Here is a 15341-nt window from a genome sequence, read left to right on the forward strand (position 1 = left end):
CTGGCCATTGCATCCACCATGCACTTCCCTGACTGAGCCTCCACCTGCACTTGCCTGTCTGCCTTCACTGCCGTCAGAACGCCTCCCTCAACCCTCGCTACATTCGAGTCCCCGACCATTCGCCCCAACCCCAACCGTTCGCTTCCTAACTCCATCTGTTGGCCTCCGGATCGCTCTAGCTGACTCTTCTGCCGCTGTACGCTATTGTCGCGAGTTTCCATGCCCGCTTTAACCTTTTTCATTTCGTTCTCATTTTTCTCACTCAATGCTCGCTGCGCTACAGCACTGTAGGATCAACGAGCCTTGTCCCCCACCTGACACTTCTCCGAACTGGGGTGCCCAGCCGGCCGCGACCTGAGCGCTTCAACCTGTTTTTCTAGCTGGGTCCGCTTTTCCCTCTCTTCTTTCATCTCGCCCACTATTCGCTTCAACAGGGCGGCATTATCCTCCTCCTTTTTAATCAAATCGGCGACCTGAGCTTCCAGCTTAATCCGTGCCTCTCGTTCTACCTGCAGGTCCGCATTAAGTGCATTAAACCCGTCTTCCCATTCCCCTTTTAACGTATGAACGGCGTCCCCAAACCGCTTACACATCTTACACACGAAGCTAGCCTCATCCGCCTCGGCTAAGCTCCCGAACCCAGTCTCATCTAAGTAACACCAATGGTCGCACTCCTGGCACTGTACTAACTCCCCGTCCTCGTCCACCTTAACTTTCCTATCTTGCCGACCATCGTCCGGCCGACTACGCCTTGTGAAAGCCCGCCAAAATTCCTATGCCGATAGCCCTCGGCCCTGCGCAACGTAAAAAAAAAGCCCGCCAAAGATTATTCTCACACACCTCCGCTGGCCTCCCTACCCTTAACTCAGTCTAAAACTACCGCCCGACAGCATGTATACAAGTGTAAATACCAAAAGCACTTAGGTTCGGACGTAGTCGCTGCAGCTCCCAGCCACGTTGCTTCCACGTTGCGTCTCGTAGTGGTCAGCGCCTCCGCCTCCTGTGCCTCACTGTAGTTGGCGTAACACGCCACCTGGTGGCGTGTGTAGCCATGTGACAGGTGATGTGTTGGCAGGTAGTGGTAGAGCGAATGCCGCCTGCCACAGTAAGAGCGGAGGAATAGACAACCGCAAAGTGGCGCCACAAGAAGGACTCAAAGGGCGACTAGCAGCGTAGCATGCCAGCCATGGCAGGTTGTAGCTGCCATGGCCGAAGAGCTGCGCATGTCAGAGGCGTGAGGGCAGCATTTTGCCATGGAATTCAGGCATGACGAGGGCTGCTTGGATGATGACTTCTTGTGCCTGTCATACCTTGGCATAGTCCACTGTTGGGAGGGCACCTGGATTAATCTGTATAAGCCCTACGGAGTCCGGTTTAACAAGTTTCTGATGCCAACATAGGCATTGACTGGGATCATGTCTACTGTCTAGATTATCTCGTTTTCTCAATTAACTGGGTCAAATTAATGAGCTTTTGCTGTGCAGTGACTCTGTCGACAGGTTCACATAGTGGCCAATTTTACATGTGCAGAAAAGCATTTCAGTGTCACCTACACTCTTGAAACTCACTTTGGCATGTGTGTTTGAACCCGTGAGGCATACTGTGTTTGACGAAGTGTCATTCAGTGTCCTGAAGTGCTGTGCGCCATTCTGGCTCGTGCAGAAAAGTTTATCGGACGTTTACCCATCTGGTAAGGTAAATTATGTCGATGGCTGGGATGGTATGAAATTTCAGTTCCACTTGGTGCATTTAGTGACTCTGGACACTAAACACACACGGTCACATATCCATCCATTCATATGGAACTTTATGTTATTGTTGGTGTTGTGTTGTTTTATAGTGCATAAGCAACTACGGCCATCTTGAAATCTAAGGTTTGATAGCATCTCACCTGGTCAGGTAGTAAATACATGTCCAAAAGAAAAAAAATATGGAGATGCTGAAGTCACCTTAAGAGTGGAATGCGATAGGGTTAGCTTTCACATCTGTCGCTGCATTCAGACTGCCAGCTGCAGTAGCTGGTACCTGCTATGCGGTAGCGGTGGCGAAATTTGTACATATCTCAGTTAGATTTTTCATTTTGATTCTTTGTCTAGGTTGCTGTCCAGAAACTAGAATTCTCACTGCCCAGTGGGCAGGCTGTGATGATGCCACCATGTCACGTGACCTCTCTCGACCAATCATTAAATTAATTGCCGCCTGCCACGGTGGGCAGGTTGTGATGACGTTACAAGGCCACGTGACCTCTCTTGACATAACAGTGAACTTCACGACACCGAACATCAGTGGGGTTTTGGTGTGGTGACAACTCTAATGCTATCGCACAAAAAGAGAAGTGAACGAGGCTTCATACTTAAGTTGAAGCGCCTTAAACTTTTTTTGATAGCCTTTGGTTGGAGTTCCTTTTCTTCTTTTTGACATAAGGCTGACATGAACGAAGCGCAGTCACGCAAACATGATGATATCACAAGTGATGTTTTTGTGTTCCGACCATTTAGTGATTGGTGCGCTGGCATGATGTCATTTGGTAGGTTACTTCGTTCTGACCAGTTAGCCTGGCGTGTTGTTGCAGCTGGTGTGTTATGCTAATGACACCAACATGACATAAATGAGAGACGTGGCCTCCACAGCTGCTGCTGTAAAATGCAGTTGCAGCTTAAGTCGATCAGTGCCTGGCATGAGCTATGTCCTCTTGGCGTGATCCCTGTCTCCCTACGCAGCCTGCTGAGAAGAGCCGTGCCTGGCAGGTTGCCAAAGCTTTGGGGGCCACTGTGTCACGGGACCTGTGCCCCGGTGTCACACATCTTGTTGCTGCTCGACTTGGAACTGCCAAGGTAAGACAATGGGTGCTCCAGGCTGACTGATTTGGAAACCTTTTGTAGGTCGCGGTACATTGTTACCCGCAATGCAGGCTTCATGCCACACTTTGGCTCCTAGTTGTCTTACATGTCTGTTGATAAAATAAATAAGTTCTTCTTTTGTGGCTTGTCATGTAATCTGCTTGAGTTGGTAATTGGAGGCCATTGCAAGGGGACGTACTTGTGCTCATTTTGGAAAAAGCAGGTACAAAGAGTACCATAATTTCTGGAGTGCAGTCCGCACCCAGTGTCCATCCATAGGGCTCGGTTTCCATTGAAAAAATTTGATATACTAGAGTGTCTCTCTCCAGTACATTGCCAGGGACTGAGTTTACAGTCGACGAACCCCTAAGGGCACTGAAATGTATTTTTCGTACTTTTTCATTGCTGACCTTTTACTCCATCTGCAGCAGAACACTATGCACCCTTGAACCTGTTGTGATCACCACTATCCAGGCTGTTGGGGCAAACAAACTAGGTTTCTCATTTTTACGTCCACAAAAATATAATGGCCTCATTACACATGTATAATCCATTAGCATTAGCACCCTTTGTGCACTATGTAGCGATTTGTATAGCTGCAAAGGTTCTGGGTAAACTTGGCCTAACTGTCGGAATGCTCCTGCTTTAATTTGTGCCCATACACATTCAAAACCACTCACGAAGCAAGCTTTTTATTCTTCATTTCAGTCATTTTCTTCTTATTAATTCTTTCATTTTTTTTACTGACTTCTCTTAGTGAACCCTAGCTGGGGCTTCCTGAGCAGTGCACCAGTCTAGCACTCGATAGGGAAGCATCCGTGCATTCATACACATTCCCCAACGACTTCTTCCCAACACATGTGAGCAGCTGAGTTGAACGAGACACAAACACTAACCTCGCCTTCTGCAGGGGTTCTCATCAAGTCAGCTGTTTCGGCATAGTGGTTCTTTGGTTTGAAGCAAATGTGAAGTGAATGGTAGTTTTCTTGGAATAATCACAAACCGAATAGTTCAAATACTTCTGGCCGACGAAAAAGGTTGAAACAGGCATTTTCAGAATCTTGTATGTTTTGAGCACACAAGGACATTACACGAAAATAGAGAATGCATTGAAGATCTGACACACTCATTGAAGCTGTGTCAACATCCTGCAAAAATGGCCATCGCAAATGGGGGGAGTCGACCTTCATGCATAGCAGACGTATTTGTGGGGTGTGAGACCTATCTATGGGACTCCCAACTGCTGGATAGCGGATCGTGCTATGCTAAATCGCTCTGCTGATGCTCACCACTGTCCTAGTTACAGCATGTGTGCATAGTAGCACAGCTGCGGACACCTGGAAAGTACAGATCTGGGCACTGCGCTCCCGCTCCGCCGCGGTGGCTCAGTGGTTAGGGCGCTCGACTACTGATCCGGAGTTCCCGGGTTCGAACCCGACCGCGGCGTAAGGCGCCCGTGTGCTGTGCGATGTCAGTGCACGTTAAAGATCCTCAGGTGGTCGAAATTATTCCGGAGCCCTCCACTACGGCACCTATTCTTCCTTTCTTCTTTCACTCCTTCCTTTATCCCTTTCCTTAGGAGCGGTGCAGGTGTCCAAAGATATACTGCGCCATTTCCTTTCCCCAAAAAACCAATTATTATTATTATTCACTGCGCTCCTACCTGCTCTCATCTGTTGCCACGTAGAAGAAATGAACGGTGGTGCGAACAAGGACACTAACAAGAAAGAGACACCACATGAGCGCAGGCATGCGGTGCAGCGTTGGGGCTTTGGTTGCATGCCGCATCCCGGAGGAGGTGCACACGGAGCCAAAACCACATGCAGTGAGAGTTCCAGAAATATTCGCTCGAGATGAATACTTCAAAATTTCAAATACCAAACATTTTGATCGAATCAAATGTCATATACTCTACTATTCGACTGAATATTCGAAATGATGGAATATTCACACATGCCTGAAGCTTTAATAATACACTAGAACAGCTTGGAGGTGACCACCACATCTTTGTGTTTACTGTGAGATACATTGCCAAGTAAAAGACACTGGTGGGTGATGATAAGATGTGCTGGGACAAATCTGTGTTAGCAGTAGTGGTTGCACACTTTGCTTTTACATTGATCGCTTTCCCATTGTGTGTTTGATTTTGCCGTCACTTTTCGTCCCGCTACTGCATGGGCTTCTGGTGGGTGGCACGCTTGGAGGGTGGAGGCTGGAAGTGGATTGGATAGCAGATAGCGGTAGTCTGCAAATCCACTTCCCTTGATCAAACCCATTCCATTGAAAGTCTCTCTTCTGCTCTACATCTGGAAGTCCAAGCCACCGCAGAACCCGCCCAGGCCGACTGCAAACCTCCCCCGTTCTGTTAACAACACAGTCACTGTCACTGACTTACAATGCACACAAGGACTTCTCCACACTCCTTAAAGCCTTGCTTGCCGAGCACCCAAACCACCTATCTTTAGGCAGATACAAGCACCAGAGGCTGTATTCCGAGTTAACACAGATTTGCTGCTAACACAGATTTGTCCCAGCACATCTTATCATCACCCACCAGTGTCTTTTACTTGGCGATGTATCTCACAGTAAACACATAGATGTGGTGGTCACCTCCAAGCTGTTCTAGTGTTTGCTTGTAGCGCGACAAAAAACACAAGGGAACAGAGACGAACGGGACAAGCGCCACTCTCAACTTTTCATTGCATAAGAAAAGGGCTGGTGCCGGTAGAGTTGGCTGCCTGGTTTGGGAGTGTACTGCCTTCTGTGCGTCATGTGAAGCGCCTGTGCAGAATCCTGCGGTCTGAGTTGTTGTGGAGACAGGTGAGGCTGTACTACGACCTTCTACGCGTTGCCTGCTACTCCAGGTTCCCGGAAAATATGGCTGAAGCCAAACTACGTTCATCTAGGAAGCTTGCCGGCCAGGCGATGGAATTCTGGTGGAGGTGCATTTTGTTGCACCTAACCAAGTTACCCAAGAATCCTGTGGAGAAGGCAGGACTGAGGACACTTGACGGAGTACACCTCACGGACCAGGTGAAAAGTTTAATCGAAAAGGGACCCAAGTACAGTAAAGAACCAAGAACCAGCGCCCCTGAGTTCCTGTCGTTGAACAGGCGCTTAGCTTCCAGAGCAGAATCCGAGGACCAAGAACGATGCCTTCTCGACGGTGTGGACAGCCTCTCTAGAACTGTTTCAAAGAACGCGGTGCGGCGTAAGGACTCGGTGCGCGATGTTGTGGCCTATTTCAAAGACAATTCCCTTCGAATCCTGCAGAGTGACAAGGAAGGAGGTTTCGTAGTGCTCACAGCGGGGATGTACAACGAAAAAGCCATGTGTGCCGTCAAGAAGAACTTCATTGCCACGAAACGTAAGCCTGCTAAGGTAAAGACCGCAGCTGTTTCCCTGTGCACCAAATTTGAGCTGAATAAGCTTGCAAAAAGCATAGCAGATTGCAATGAGAATAGCCTAAAAATTTTTTTGCTGAGCCAGTACCTCCTCAGAAACTTGAACCCTCTCTGTGTCAAAGATCCTTTTGAGACCAGGAATTCGCATGTCATAGCTAGTTTTCTACAAGACAACCGTTCAATTGGCAGCATGTTCTCCATAGACGTTGAAGACCTTTATTATTCTGTTCCCCACGAAGAATTGTTTACCTCCGTTCAGAACTGCATTGAAGAGAATGGTGTGATAGCATTTCAAAATTCAGCTGGCATAAATGTTGGAAACTTCATGTCACTTCTTGAATTTTATCTGGGTGCAACGGTGGTTAATTTCGAAGGCAGAGCGTATGTGCAAAAGAGTGGCATATGTATTGGTTCATGTGTGGCGCCTGTGTTGTGCAAGATTTTTCTCTCTTCCATTGACTGCGATTTAGACCAAGTTTTAGACAAAAAAAAAGTAATTAAAGTTTTTAGGTACGTTGACGATTTTTTAGTGTTTTTAGAAAAACTAGAAACTGTGACCTACCACGAGACTGTGGTGGAAATTTTATCTGCTTTTAGAAAGTTTGGAAGGGGGCTTAACTTCACTCATGAGATTGCCATAGACAACAAGTTGCAGTTTTTAGATCTACAGATTTCTGTGAATGATGTGCATGCTTGCTGGGGCTATAAGCCTCGTGACCTCAAGGAAATAATGCCGTTTGACTCAGCCCAGTCCAAGACAGTAAAAAGAGCCGTTGCAACCATGTGCATTCAAGAAGCCATCAACAAGTCTTGTATTCATGCTGTCCAGGAAAGTTTTGATGACCAAGTTTCTAGGCTGCTATCGGCAGGTTTTCCTTTGTCCCTGTTGGTTATGGTCGCAGAAACATTGCTGCAAAAGAACAAGAAAGTTAGAAGAGAAAAGGTGAATAACGTAAGGCCACAGGTGATTCCGTATTTGCATCGCGTGGCCCACAACATGAAAAAAGTGGCGAATAAATACAAAATTCCTGAGGTTTTTTCAGCGCCCTGCAAGCTCAAAAGCCTTTGTCCTAAAATGAATGAGGAAAAAGCAAAAAAGGATTGCGAAACGAGGCATAAACACCGATATGTTGATTGCAAGGTGGGAATTGTCTATCAGATTCCACTTTCATGTGGCAAAGTGTATATTGGCCAGTCCGGACGATGCCTGAACAAGCGCCTGCGCGAGCATGAAAAATGCCTCGAAAATGGGAGCGGAACAAATATGGTAGTTCACTGCAAGTCATGCAAATGCTCACCATTTTTAAACAGAACAGAGGTCATTGGCAGAAGCAAAGATGCGCTGACGCGTGAACTAATTGAGGCGTTCCATATCAAAAAGAAAGGGTCGGAATGCGTCAGCAGCCCTTCGGTGACGATGTTTTCTAACGAGTACAGGTTTTTAGATGAACTTTTGATTCAAGCGTGATATTTGCATGTCATTCGCATGTGGGATCGGGTGATTATGTTCTTGAAGAAGAAGGGGAAATGTATAAATGTTGCGATCGTTTTTTTGAATAAAACCAGTTGAGAGTGGCGCTTGTCCCGTTCGTCTCTGTCCCTTGTGTTTTTTGTCGCGCTACAAGCATCCCCTCGAGCAAAATGAACCAACTCGCCCAGCAAAATGTTTTATTGTACTGTTCTAGTGTATTATTACAGCTTCAGGCATGTGTGCCATAATAAAAAGCGTCATAATCTGCCGCAGCAGCCACACCTAATTGGTAAAAAAACCGGAAGCGGATGTCGGTTCGGTTGAAACTGTGAGCGGTGGCAGGATGTCGCTGCGTTGCCGTTGCCGCAGCAAAATGTCCGGCAGCGCTTTTGCTATTTGCCAAGAAAAACAACGCGACCAATGCGACAGAAGAAATATTCAGCCACAAGTTTGGTTGCACATCGGATTCCACTGTAAAGGAGTAATATCAAAGCTGCTTTAATTACCCAATTGAGTTCAGTAAATACAAACAATATAGTTCAGGCACTCTTTTCTGCACTGCAAAGGCCTGAGGTGTACTTAAAGAAGAAAATATTGTACGCAACCACGCATGGCTTTTCTGTGACGGAAGGTGGTCTCTACCGCCGTCGATCGCCGATGGTAAATAAAAGGCAGCTAGCTTGTTCGCACAACACGGTGTTTTACATTTATCTGGAGGAAAAGGGAACAGAGAGGAAAATTTCTAGCATGTACTCACTCGTTGCACAATGCGCGCTTCGTGCCGAGCTGAACCAAGACCCCGTGACGACTTTTCGTCTGCAACATCGCTGAATGCGAATTGGTGCTGTGATCGGACGGTTGTGCAGACCGTAATTTACGTTTTTTAATGCATTTTATGCAGGCACTGGAAATAAATAAAAGGGATGAGCTGAAGAAATTTTCTTACTGTGTTTCTCTTGATATATGCGTTGGGAGACTTTACAGACGAAGATTTCATAGTTTCGCCACGGTACGAGGCGCACGCATGCCCATTGACGCCTTAAAACTAACTTGCAAGCTAACTCGCGAGCTCAGTGATGCAGAGCCACACCACCGCGGCTACCGAGAACTGTAAGGGACAGCAAAAAAACACCTCTGGCATGTCAAACGCTTCGGTGTAGCAGCGCGTCGCTGGCGACTGACCATCACTGACAAGTTTCACGCTGGCAGACATACACACGATCATGATGCAGGACGCTTCAACAGCTAATAGAGAGCTCTAGAATAGGAAATGCACGTTTGCGTGCAGTAAACGCAAGTATTTTGCGGGTGATTCTGCTTCATGTTGCATCATTCAACATACGCAGACGAGATCACTCGGTGATAGTGGCGCCATCCAGTTTGAATGTAGAGAACAATTTCTGCAACAAACCAGTGCTCGTTAGGACTAGGAGCTACCAAATCATCCAGTGAAATAAAAAAGAGGCCAAATTTATCGTCCATCCAATTTGTTAGAGGCAAGACAAGATGAAGAGAAAGTCCCGTACCCAGTTTATAGCCAGTTCACGGGCCGAAAAATGCAGTAACATCGACGAGTTCACTTGGAAGCGAGAGGCTCCACTTCAGAGCACGCCGCCATGTTGGCTGTCGAGCATCTGCTGCGTATGCTATGTGTTTGACGTCACCGTCCGGTTTCTTCTACCCTTTTCGCTGTATCCGAACCACCATATCTGCTTCCGGCATTTTGACCAATCAGGTGTGGCCGCTCCGGCAGATTATGACGCTTTTTATTATGACACAAACTCGGAATACGGACCCTGGTCATGCGGATGTGGAAGGTAATGCACAGGCTAATGCACTCACCCGTGTAAACACTTCTCTGGGCAGCCCTACTCCCTTGCCAAATCATTGTCTATCAGCCTCACACACATCACACCATGACAACAAGGCCATGTTCACCTAGGACAGTGTCTTTCTCAATCAATATATATTAGTATTTGCATGTGTGTCATTATGAGTGAGCTAGTGTATTATACCACGTAGCTATGAGTGCTGCATTGTGTTTTTGACCCTGAAAGGTTGTGTGTAGCACCTATGCAAGACACTGCATCTCATGACTGGTGCATTCATTAATCCAGTATGTGATGGCACCACAAGACAAGCATGCAGAAGAAGAAAGGACAAAATGAAGTGCTCTCTATCATCTGAACAAACTTTATTAGATGCACACTGTATATGCGAAAAGCTTGACATGCACAGTCCAGGCCATGGTGCCAGAACGGATGAACAAAAGTACATTTGGCACTGCGCCATGAATTGAAAAGCAGTCAAAAGAGTAAGGAATTTCAGTGCGTTAGCATTAGAACCGTCTCGTTAGAAAAAAGTTGGGCTGAGGCTTAGCTAAAGTGTTAAGCCTGGATATCTCGAAGCGAAAAGCGTTTATCAAGGCATGCCCCTCGTTATTCTGGCGTTTCAGTCGCTTGTCTAGCCTTGCACTTTTCATATCTTCGCTGCTTTTGAGCCAACTCCCACGCTACCACTTCTGGGTCTTCTTTTCCTCCTTCCATGGCGAAAGGTCAGACGACGGAGTCGGCGCGCAGTGGCTACGACAGCTGCTCCACGTGACGTCACTCGTTTTCGCGCGTGCGCAGCTGTGGCAAATCTGTAGTGCGGCTCACGCGAAGCCCGGTGTTGACGAGCCTAGTGAAGCTTTTCGCTTCAAAACCTGCCCGTCTGTCCATCTGGAGCCTCGGTTGGCAGATGACATTGTGGAGAGGGGGAATCCCGTCTTCACTTGCAGGGGGAAATATGTAGAGGGAAGACCAAAAAAGGGGTGCAGGTGGCTAAGCAGAGAGAGAGAGAGGAATCCCCTTCTCCCAATTTTGCAGGGGAAATGAGGGAAAGGGAAGACAAGGAGGCCGAGAAGCAAGGGGTGGCGGGTAGGAGAGAGCGGAGAGGAAGTATGGCGCGTCACGCTGTAATACTCTGAGTGCTGGACAGTATGAGAGTGGAGTGGACTGGATCGTGCCACCAGCTCGCATGGCCTGAACCCATTATTGGCAATGGCTGCTCTGTTCAGGGAAAAAACACATGCCAGTGCACACCCTACCACATTAATCACTTTGTTCATATTTTTCTATTAAGGTAATCAAACTGTGCGTCCAGCTACAAAAACGATGGTTTACTAGCGCATTTGTCAGCGAACTTAATTCCGAAAGCTTCTGTAATATTTTGGGCTGTCTCATATTTGTGCTTCCAATGAACGTGTGTTTTAAATATAAAGTTGAATGGCGCAAGGGAACGAACACAGGAAGACACAGAGATAGAAAGAGCGCGCTCTCTCTGTCTCTGTGTCTTCCTGTGTTCGTTCCCTTGCGCCATTCAACTTTATGATGAACCAACTAGCCCAGCAGCTAGCACTTCAACATGCGTTTCTCAGAACAACAGTGTGCGCTTGGTACTCTTAACTTGTTCGGTCAAGCGCTTTGTTTCTTCATGAAATGCTTGTTGTTTTGGGAAAGGTGTGTTCTTTGGAAGCGCTAAGAGAAGACTGTACGAGGGATTACGGAAGCTTTCGGAAAAAAAAGTTTGCTGATGTGTGAGCAAGCCATCGTTGTTGCTGGATGCGGAGTTCAACTATTCTAACAAAAACACCATACCCTTGCGATTGCTCTTCGACTCGTGGTGCTGTACCACGTGTACTTTTGCTTGTCTGTTCTTGGATCTTGGTCTGGCCTGTGCATATGACGTTTTTCGTCTACTTTGCATGCACCTAATAAAATTTGTTCGGTTCATAGTGAGCACTTTGTCCTGGCCTTTCTCTGCGTGCATGTCTTGTGGTGCCACTACATAATGGATCCTTGCCAACTCTCCCAAATTTCCACCGTTTTGTACACATTAATGTTTGTGGTATATTTTCACATCGGGACGTTTGACATGTGCATTAACCGTTACCGGTCATCTGTTGGGTCATCTGTTGAGGGGTTAGAAAGCCCGAAAGAAAGCTGACCAGTGCCGTAGTCAGTGGGGAAGCTACTCCCGACTGGTAATGGTTAATTTTTTTTTTTTTTTGTGCTCTCGCCCCGGGCCCTAAAGGCAGCGATGAGTGTGCTGCTTTCTTTTTATGATTGCTTGCGGTGCCAGTGTTTTCACCAGAAGGACAGCATGTGCACCGTCTACCAGGTGTCCCAGCTGAGTGTAACCAAGTTTTTAACAAAGACGGCGTCCTAGGCAAGGGGAACCAACCCAGTGCTGTCGAGAGTTGCGTGGCCTAGTTTGCAGTTTTTTTTATCCTGCAGTGTTTGTTAATTAGACCAACTTGACTATAGTGGGATACAAGTCAAGAAAAAAAAGCAGCTGTTCCCCATCAAGGACCCCCTTCCAGCCGATGACGTCGGCTGATTATCGTGAATCTGCTAGTGTGGCAGTGCAGCGAGTGACAGATGATAGGAATAGTCCTCTCCCTGCATTGTCACGCTACTCACTTCTTTGTAAGTTCTTAAAAATTGGCTTTGGAAAAAATGCATCAATTCAAAAGTTGTAGATAATGTTGGAAAACAGCTGGCTGAAATGTAAACTACGAAGTACCAGTTATGTAGCTTTTTTTTTCCAGCTGTAAAAGAAAGTACGCAGAATTCAAAATCTAGAGCTTTTGCAGTGGTGCTACTTGAGTGCCCCAAGACATGATCTCAGAGAGAGAAATCTTCTTATCTCATATCCTGCGCTTAGTGCAAATGCAAAGCTCTTTCGGGCACAGCTTTCTGGAGATGAGTGGATTTTTTTCTCTGACAGCTCATTTTGGGGTGCTCAAGTACCACGAATGTAAAGTGGTAGATTTTTTAATTTCGCACGCTTTCTTTTAAGGCCTTGAAAGAAAGCTAGTTAAACATTACCTTGCTGCAAATATTTCAGTTCGCTTGTTTTTTGAGCTGAGGTACAACTTTTGAATTGACACGGTTTTTCAGAACCAGTATTTAAGAAGTTAGTTGTTAGTCTTAAGTAATGAACTAACTTTGCAGAATGAAATAAATACTCCTGACTAGGCCACACGACTCTCAACAGCACTTCGTTGGTTTCACTTGTCTCTGACAGTGTCTTTGTTAAACACTTTTTTACATTTAGCTGGGACCCCTGTTGTATAACGGGCCCTTGTTCTAGTTGTCTCTGGTGCCATCCTAATGGGGCATGCTGTGCTTTTTAGTGTGCCACGGAGGCAGCACAGGTGGATTCAGTTCGGCATTAAAAGAGCTGCTGGTGAACAGAAGCAGCATGACAATGTATGATTGACAGCAGGACAGAATTGCTAGCATGAGAAAACATGGACCGAGAATGAAACAAAAACAGGGCACCAGCAAATGACAGAACGATCTCACATTAGCAGCTGTGTCTCACTGTTTTCTAAATGCCAACTAGCTCAGCTGTGGGCCTTTAAAAGTGATTGGTAGAGCACCAATTTAGTCAATAGTTGTGGTATCTTCGAGCCCTCTGGTTATGCTGAGGAGTGGAGGTGCGTTTGACAGAAAGACACCTGCTCTTGTTGCCTGCAGGTGAACAAAGCTCGGCGCATGCCCGGTGTGCATGTGGTGCACCCCTCGTGGCTGTGGTGCTGTGCTGAGCGGTGGGAGCACGTGGCCGAGGGCCTTTTCCCCGTGGGGCCAGCTGACCAGCCCAGCCAGAGGCAGCCGCCCCCTGCCACGGACAGTCGGCTGCCCAAGGTACGATCTCAGCTTCCATTCAGTGCACGCTGAAGAACCCCAGGCGGTTGAAAATGGTCCTCCGCTACATCAACCCTTTCTCCCTGCCTTCTTTCACTTCTCCTTCATCCCTTCCTGCATGGTGCAGTTGAGGTGTGCACCAAGAAGTGAGCCTGCTACTGCACCTTTCGTTACCCCATAACTAGTTTAAACTGTCTGCATTGCATGTAGCTTGACAGTGTATGAGGCTTTTAGCTTACGAAACACTCACTCGACCGCTTACTGCTCCATTGTATGGAATCCCTGTAAGCGATCACATATATACCAAGAAAATTGAATCTGTCCAGAAGAAAGCAATTCATTCCACTTGCGATCCCTACTACAAAGATTTCTTGTCATGCTTTATCATTAACCCTTTCATGCCCAGTGATTCCATTTGGAATTGCCAATTTTAGGGGCTGCCAGTCTTGAATTGAGTGATAAAGTCTTGCTGTTTTTGCAGTAGTTCCAACATTTAGCAATTCGTCTACATTAGTGGCCCTTCAGATGACTGATGTATGCTAGTACGTAGGAGACGGATATAGAAGCTGTGTATGCTTCCCTCTTGCCATCGCCTGGTTGGTGCCATGTCCTCCCTTGCACCGTGTAGAAGAAAGAAAATCATATTTTGTTTTTCTCTAATGACATGGAAGGGTACAAGTAAGCCCCATGTTACTCCTTCAAAATAAATTTTTCGGCTAAACACATTTACAAGTGTTGAAATATTTCGTTAATAGTAATGATTCCAAATGCAATCATTGGGGCCTGGAGGCCCTTTTGTAGAATAAGCAGCACGGTCGTATTTCAGATGCTTGTGACTCCTTGTGTCGTGTAAATGTTGCCTCTTTCGCTGTCTATACTTAACAGTAAACGTTTTTTCCGGAGAAGATGCGAACATTCAGTGCAAGCACTTTTCATACGTAACGGACGAAGTTTCAAGAGAGGCCCACCAGACGTGTTGAGGTTTCATTCGTCCGATGAGGAAGAAATAGCATTCATCACACATAGATCAGCGAAAACAACAACTTAAAGGTAAAGCATAACACAAATTAATTGAACCTGTACAGAATATTGTAACGAAGACAGGACCGGCACAGATCACAGTCTCAGCGAAGTCCAGCGCACAGCAGGGAACTCACAAGATGGCTGTCCGAACCACACACACACTTCGTCTTTGTCCACCGGCACACGCACACTTCGTCTTCATCGTCGGCGCGCTCCCATGAGCACGCGCCATTACCCCCCTCCATCAAGGCGGCGGCCCGACGCCGGAAACGAACACGGACAGCAATGGTAATGTTCGGTATAGACGGCGGACGGCAGAGAATACAGAGAGCTGTTAAGCTGGTGAAGCGGCGGGTTGCAGCCTGTCATGGTAGGGCTTCATGCGCACCACGTGGACAGTCTCGGTTGGATGGCGCCGACGTGGTGAGGAGGTCGTGTCCCGCGGAAAAACTTCGTATGTGACATCACTTATACGACGAACCACCTCGTACGGACCGAAGTAGCGTCGGAGGAGCTTTTCGGAGAGTCCGTGGCGGCGCACAGGTGTCCATACCCATACAGAGTCGCCGGGCTCGTACCGAACGCGTCGGTGTCGGAGGTTGTAGCGACCAGCGTCGAGTTGTTGTTGATGTCGAATCCGGCACCTTGCGAGTTGGCGGGCTTCTTCAGCCCGCTGTACGAATGTGGCAACGTCAGCGTAGGGGCCGATGTCTCCGTCGTTGTGAGCAGCGGGTAGCATAGCATCCAGCATGGTAGTGACACACCGTCCGTAGACCAGCTGGAAAGGTGTAAGACGGGTAGTCTCCTGTTCTGCCGTATTGTAGGCGAAGGTTGCATAAGGAAGAACTTCGTCCCACATACGATGCTCAACGTCGACATACATAGCAAGCATATCTGCAAGCGTCCGGTT

General features: G+C 47.2%; 1 protein-coding gene across 2 annotated transcripts in view; it reads left to right on the top strand.

Annotated features, from left to right (window-relative positions):
- LOC144101940 (RNA polymerase II subunit A C-terminal domain phosphatase-like) overlaps positions 1-15341 on the top strand; it is a 72721-nt gene that overhangs the window by 45703 nt on the left and 11677 nt on the right. For both annotated transcript variants that reach the window (XM_077635178.1, XM_077635179.1), the window contains exons 8-9: positions 2721-2834; positions 13241-13408. In XM_077635178.1, coding sequence (XP_077491304.1) covers positions 2721-2834; positions 13241-13408 — 282 coding nt within the window. The remainder of the gene's footprint in view (positions 1-2720; positions 2835-13240; positions 13409-15341) is intronic.

Source organism: Amblyomma americanum, chromosome 8, assembly GCF_052857255.1.
Source record: "Amblyomma americanum isolate KBUSLIRL-KWMA chromosome 8, ASM5285725v1, whole genome shotgun sequence".
Classification (NCBI taxonomy): Eukaryota; Metazoa; Arthropoda; class Arachnida; order Ixodida; family Ixodidae; genus Amblyomma; species Amblyomma americanum.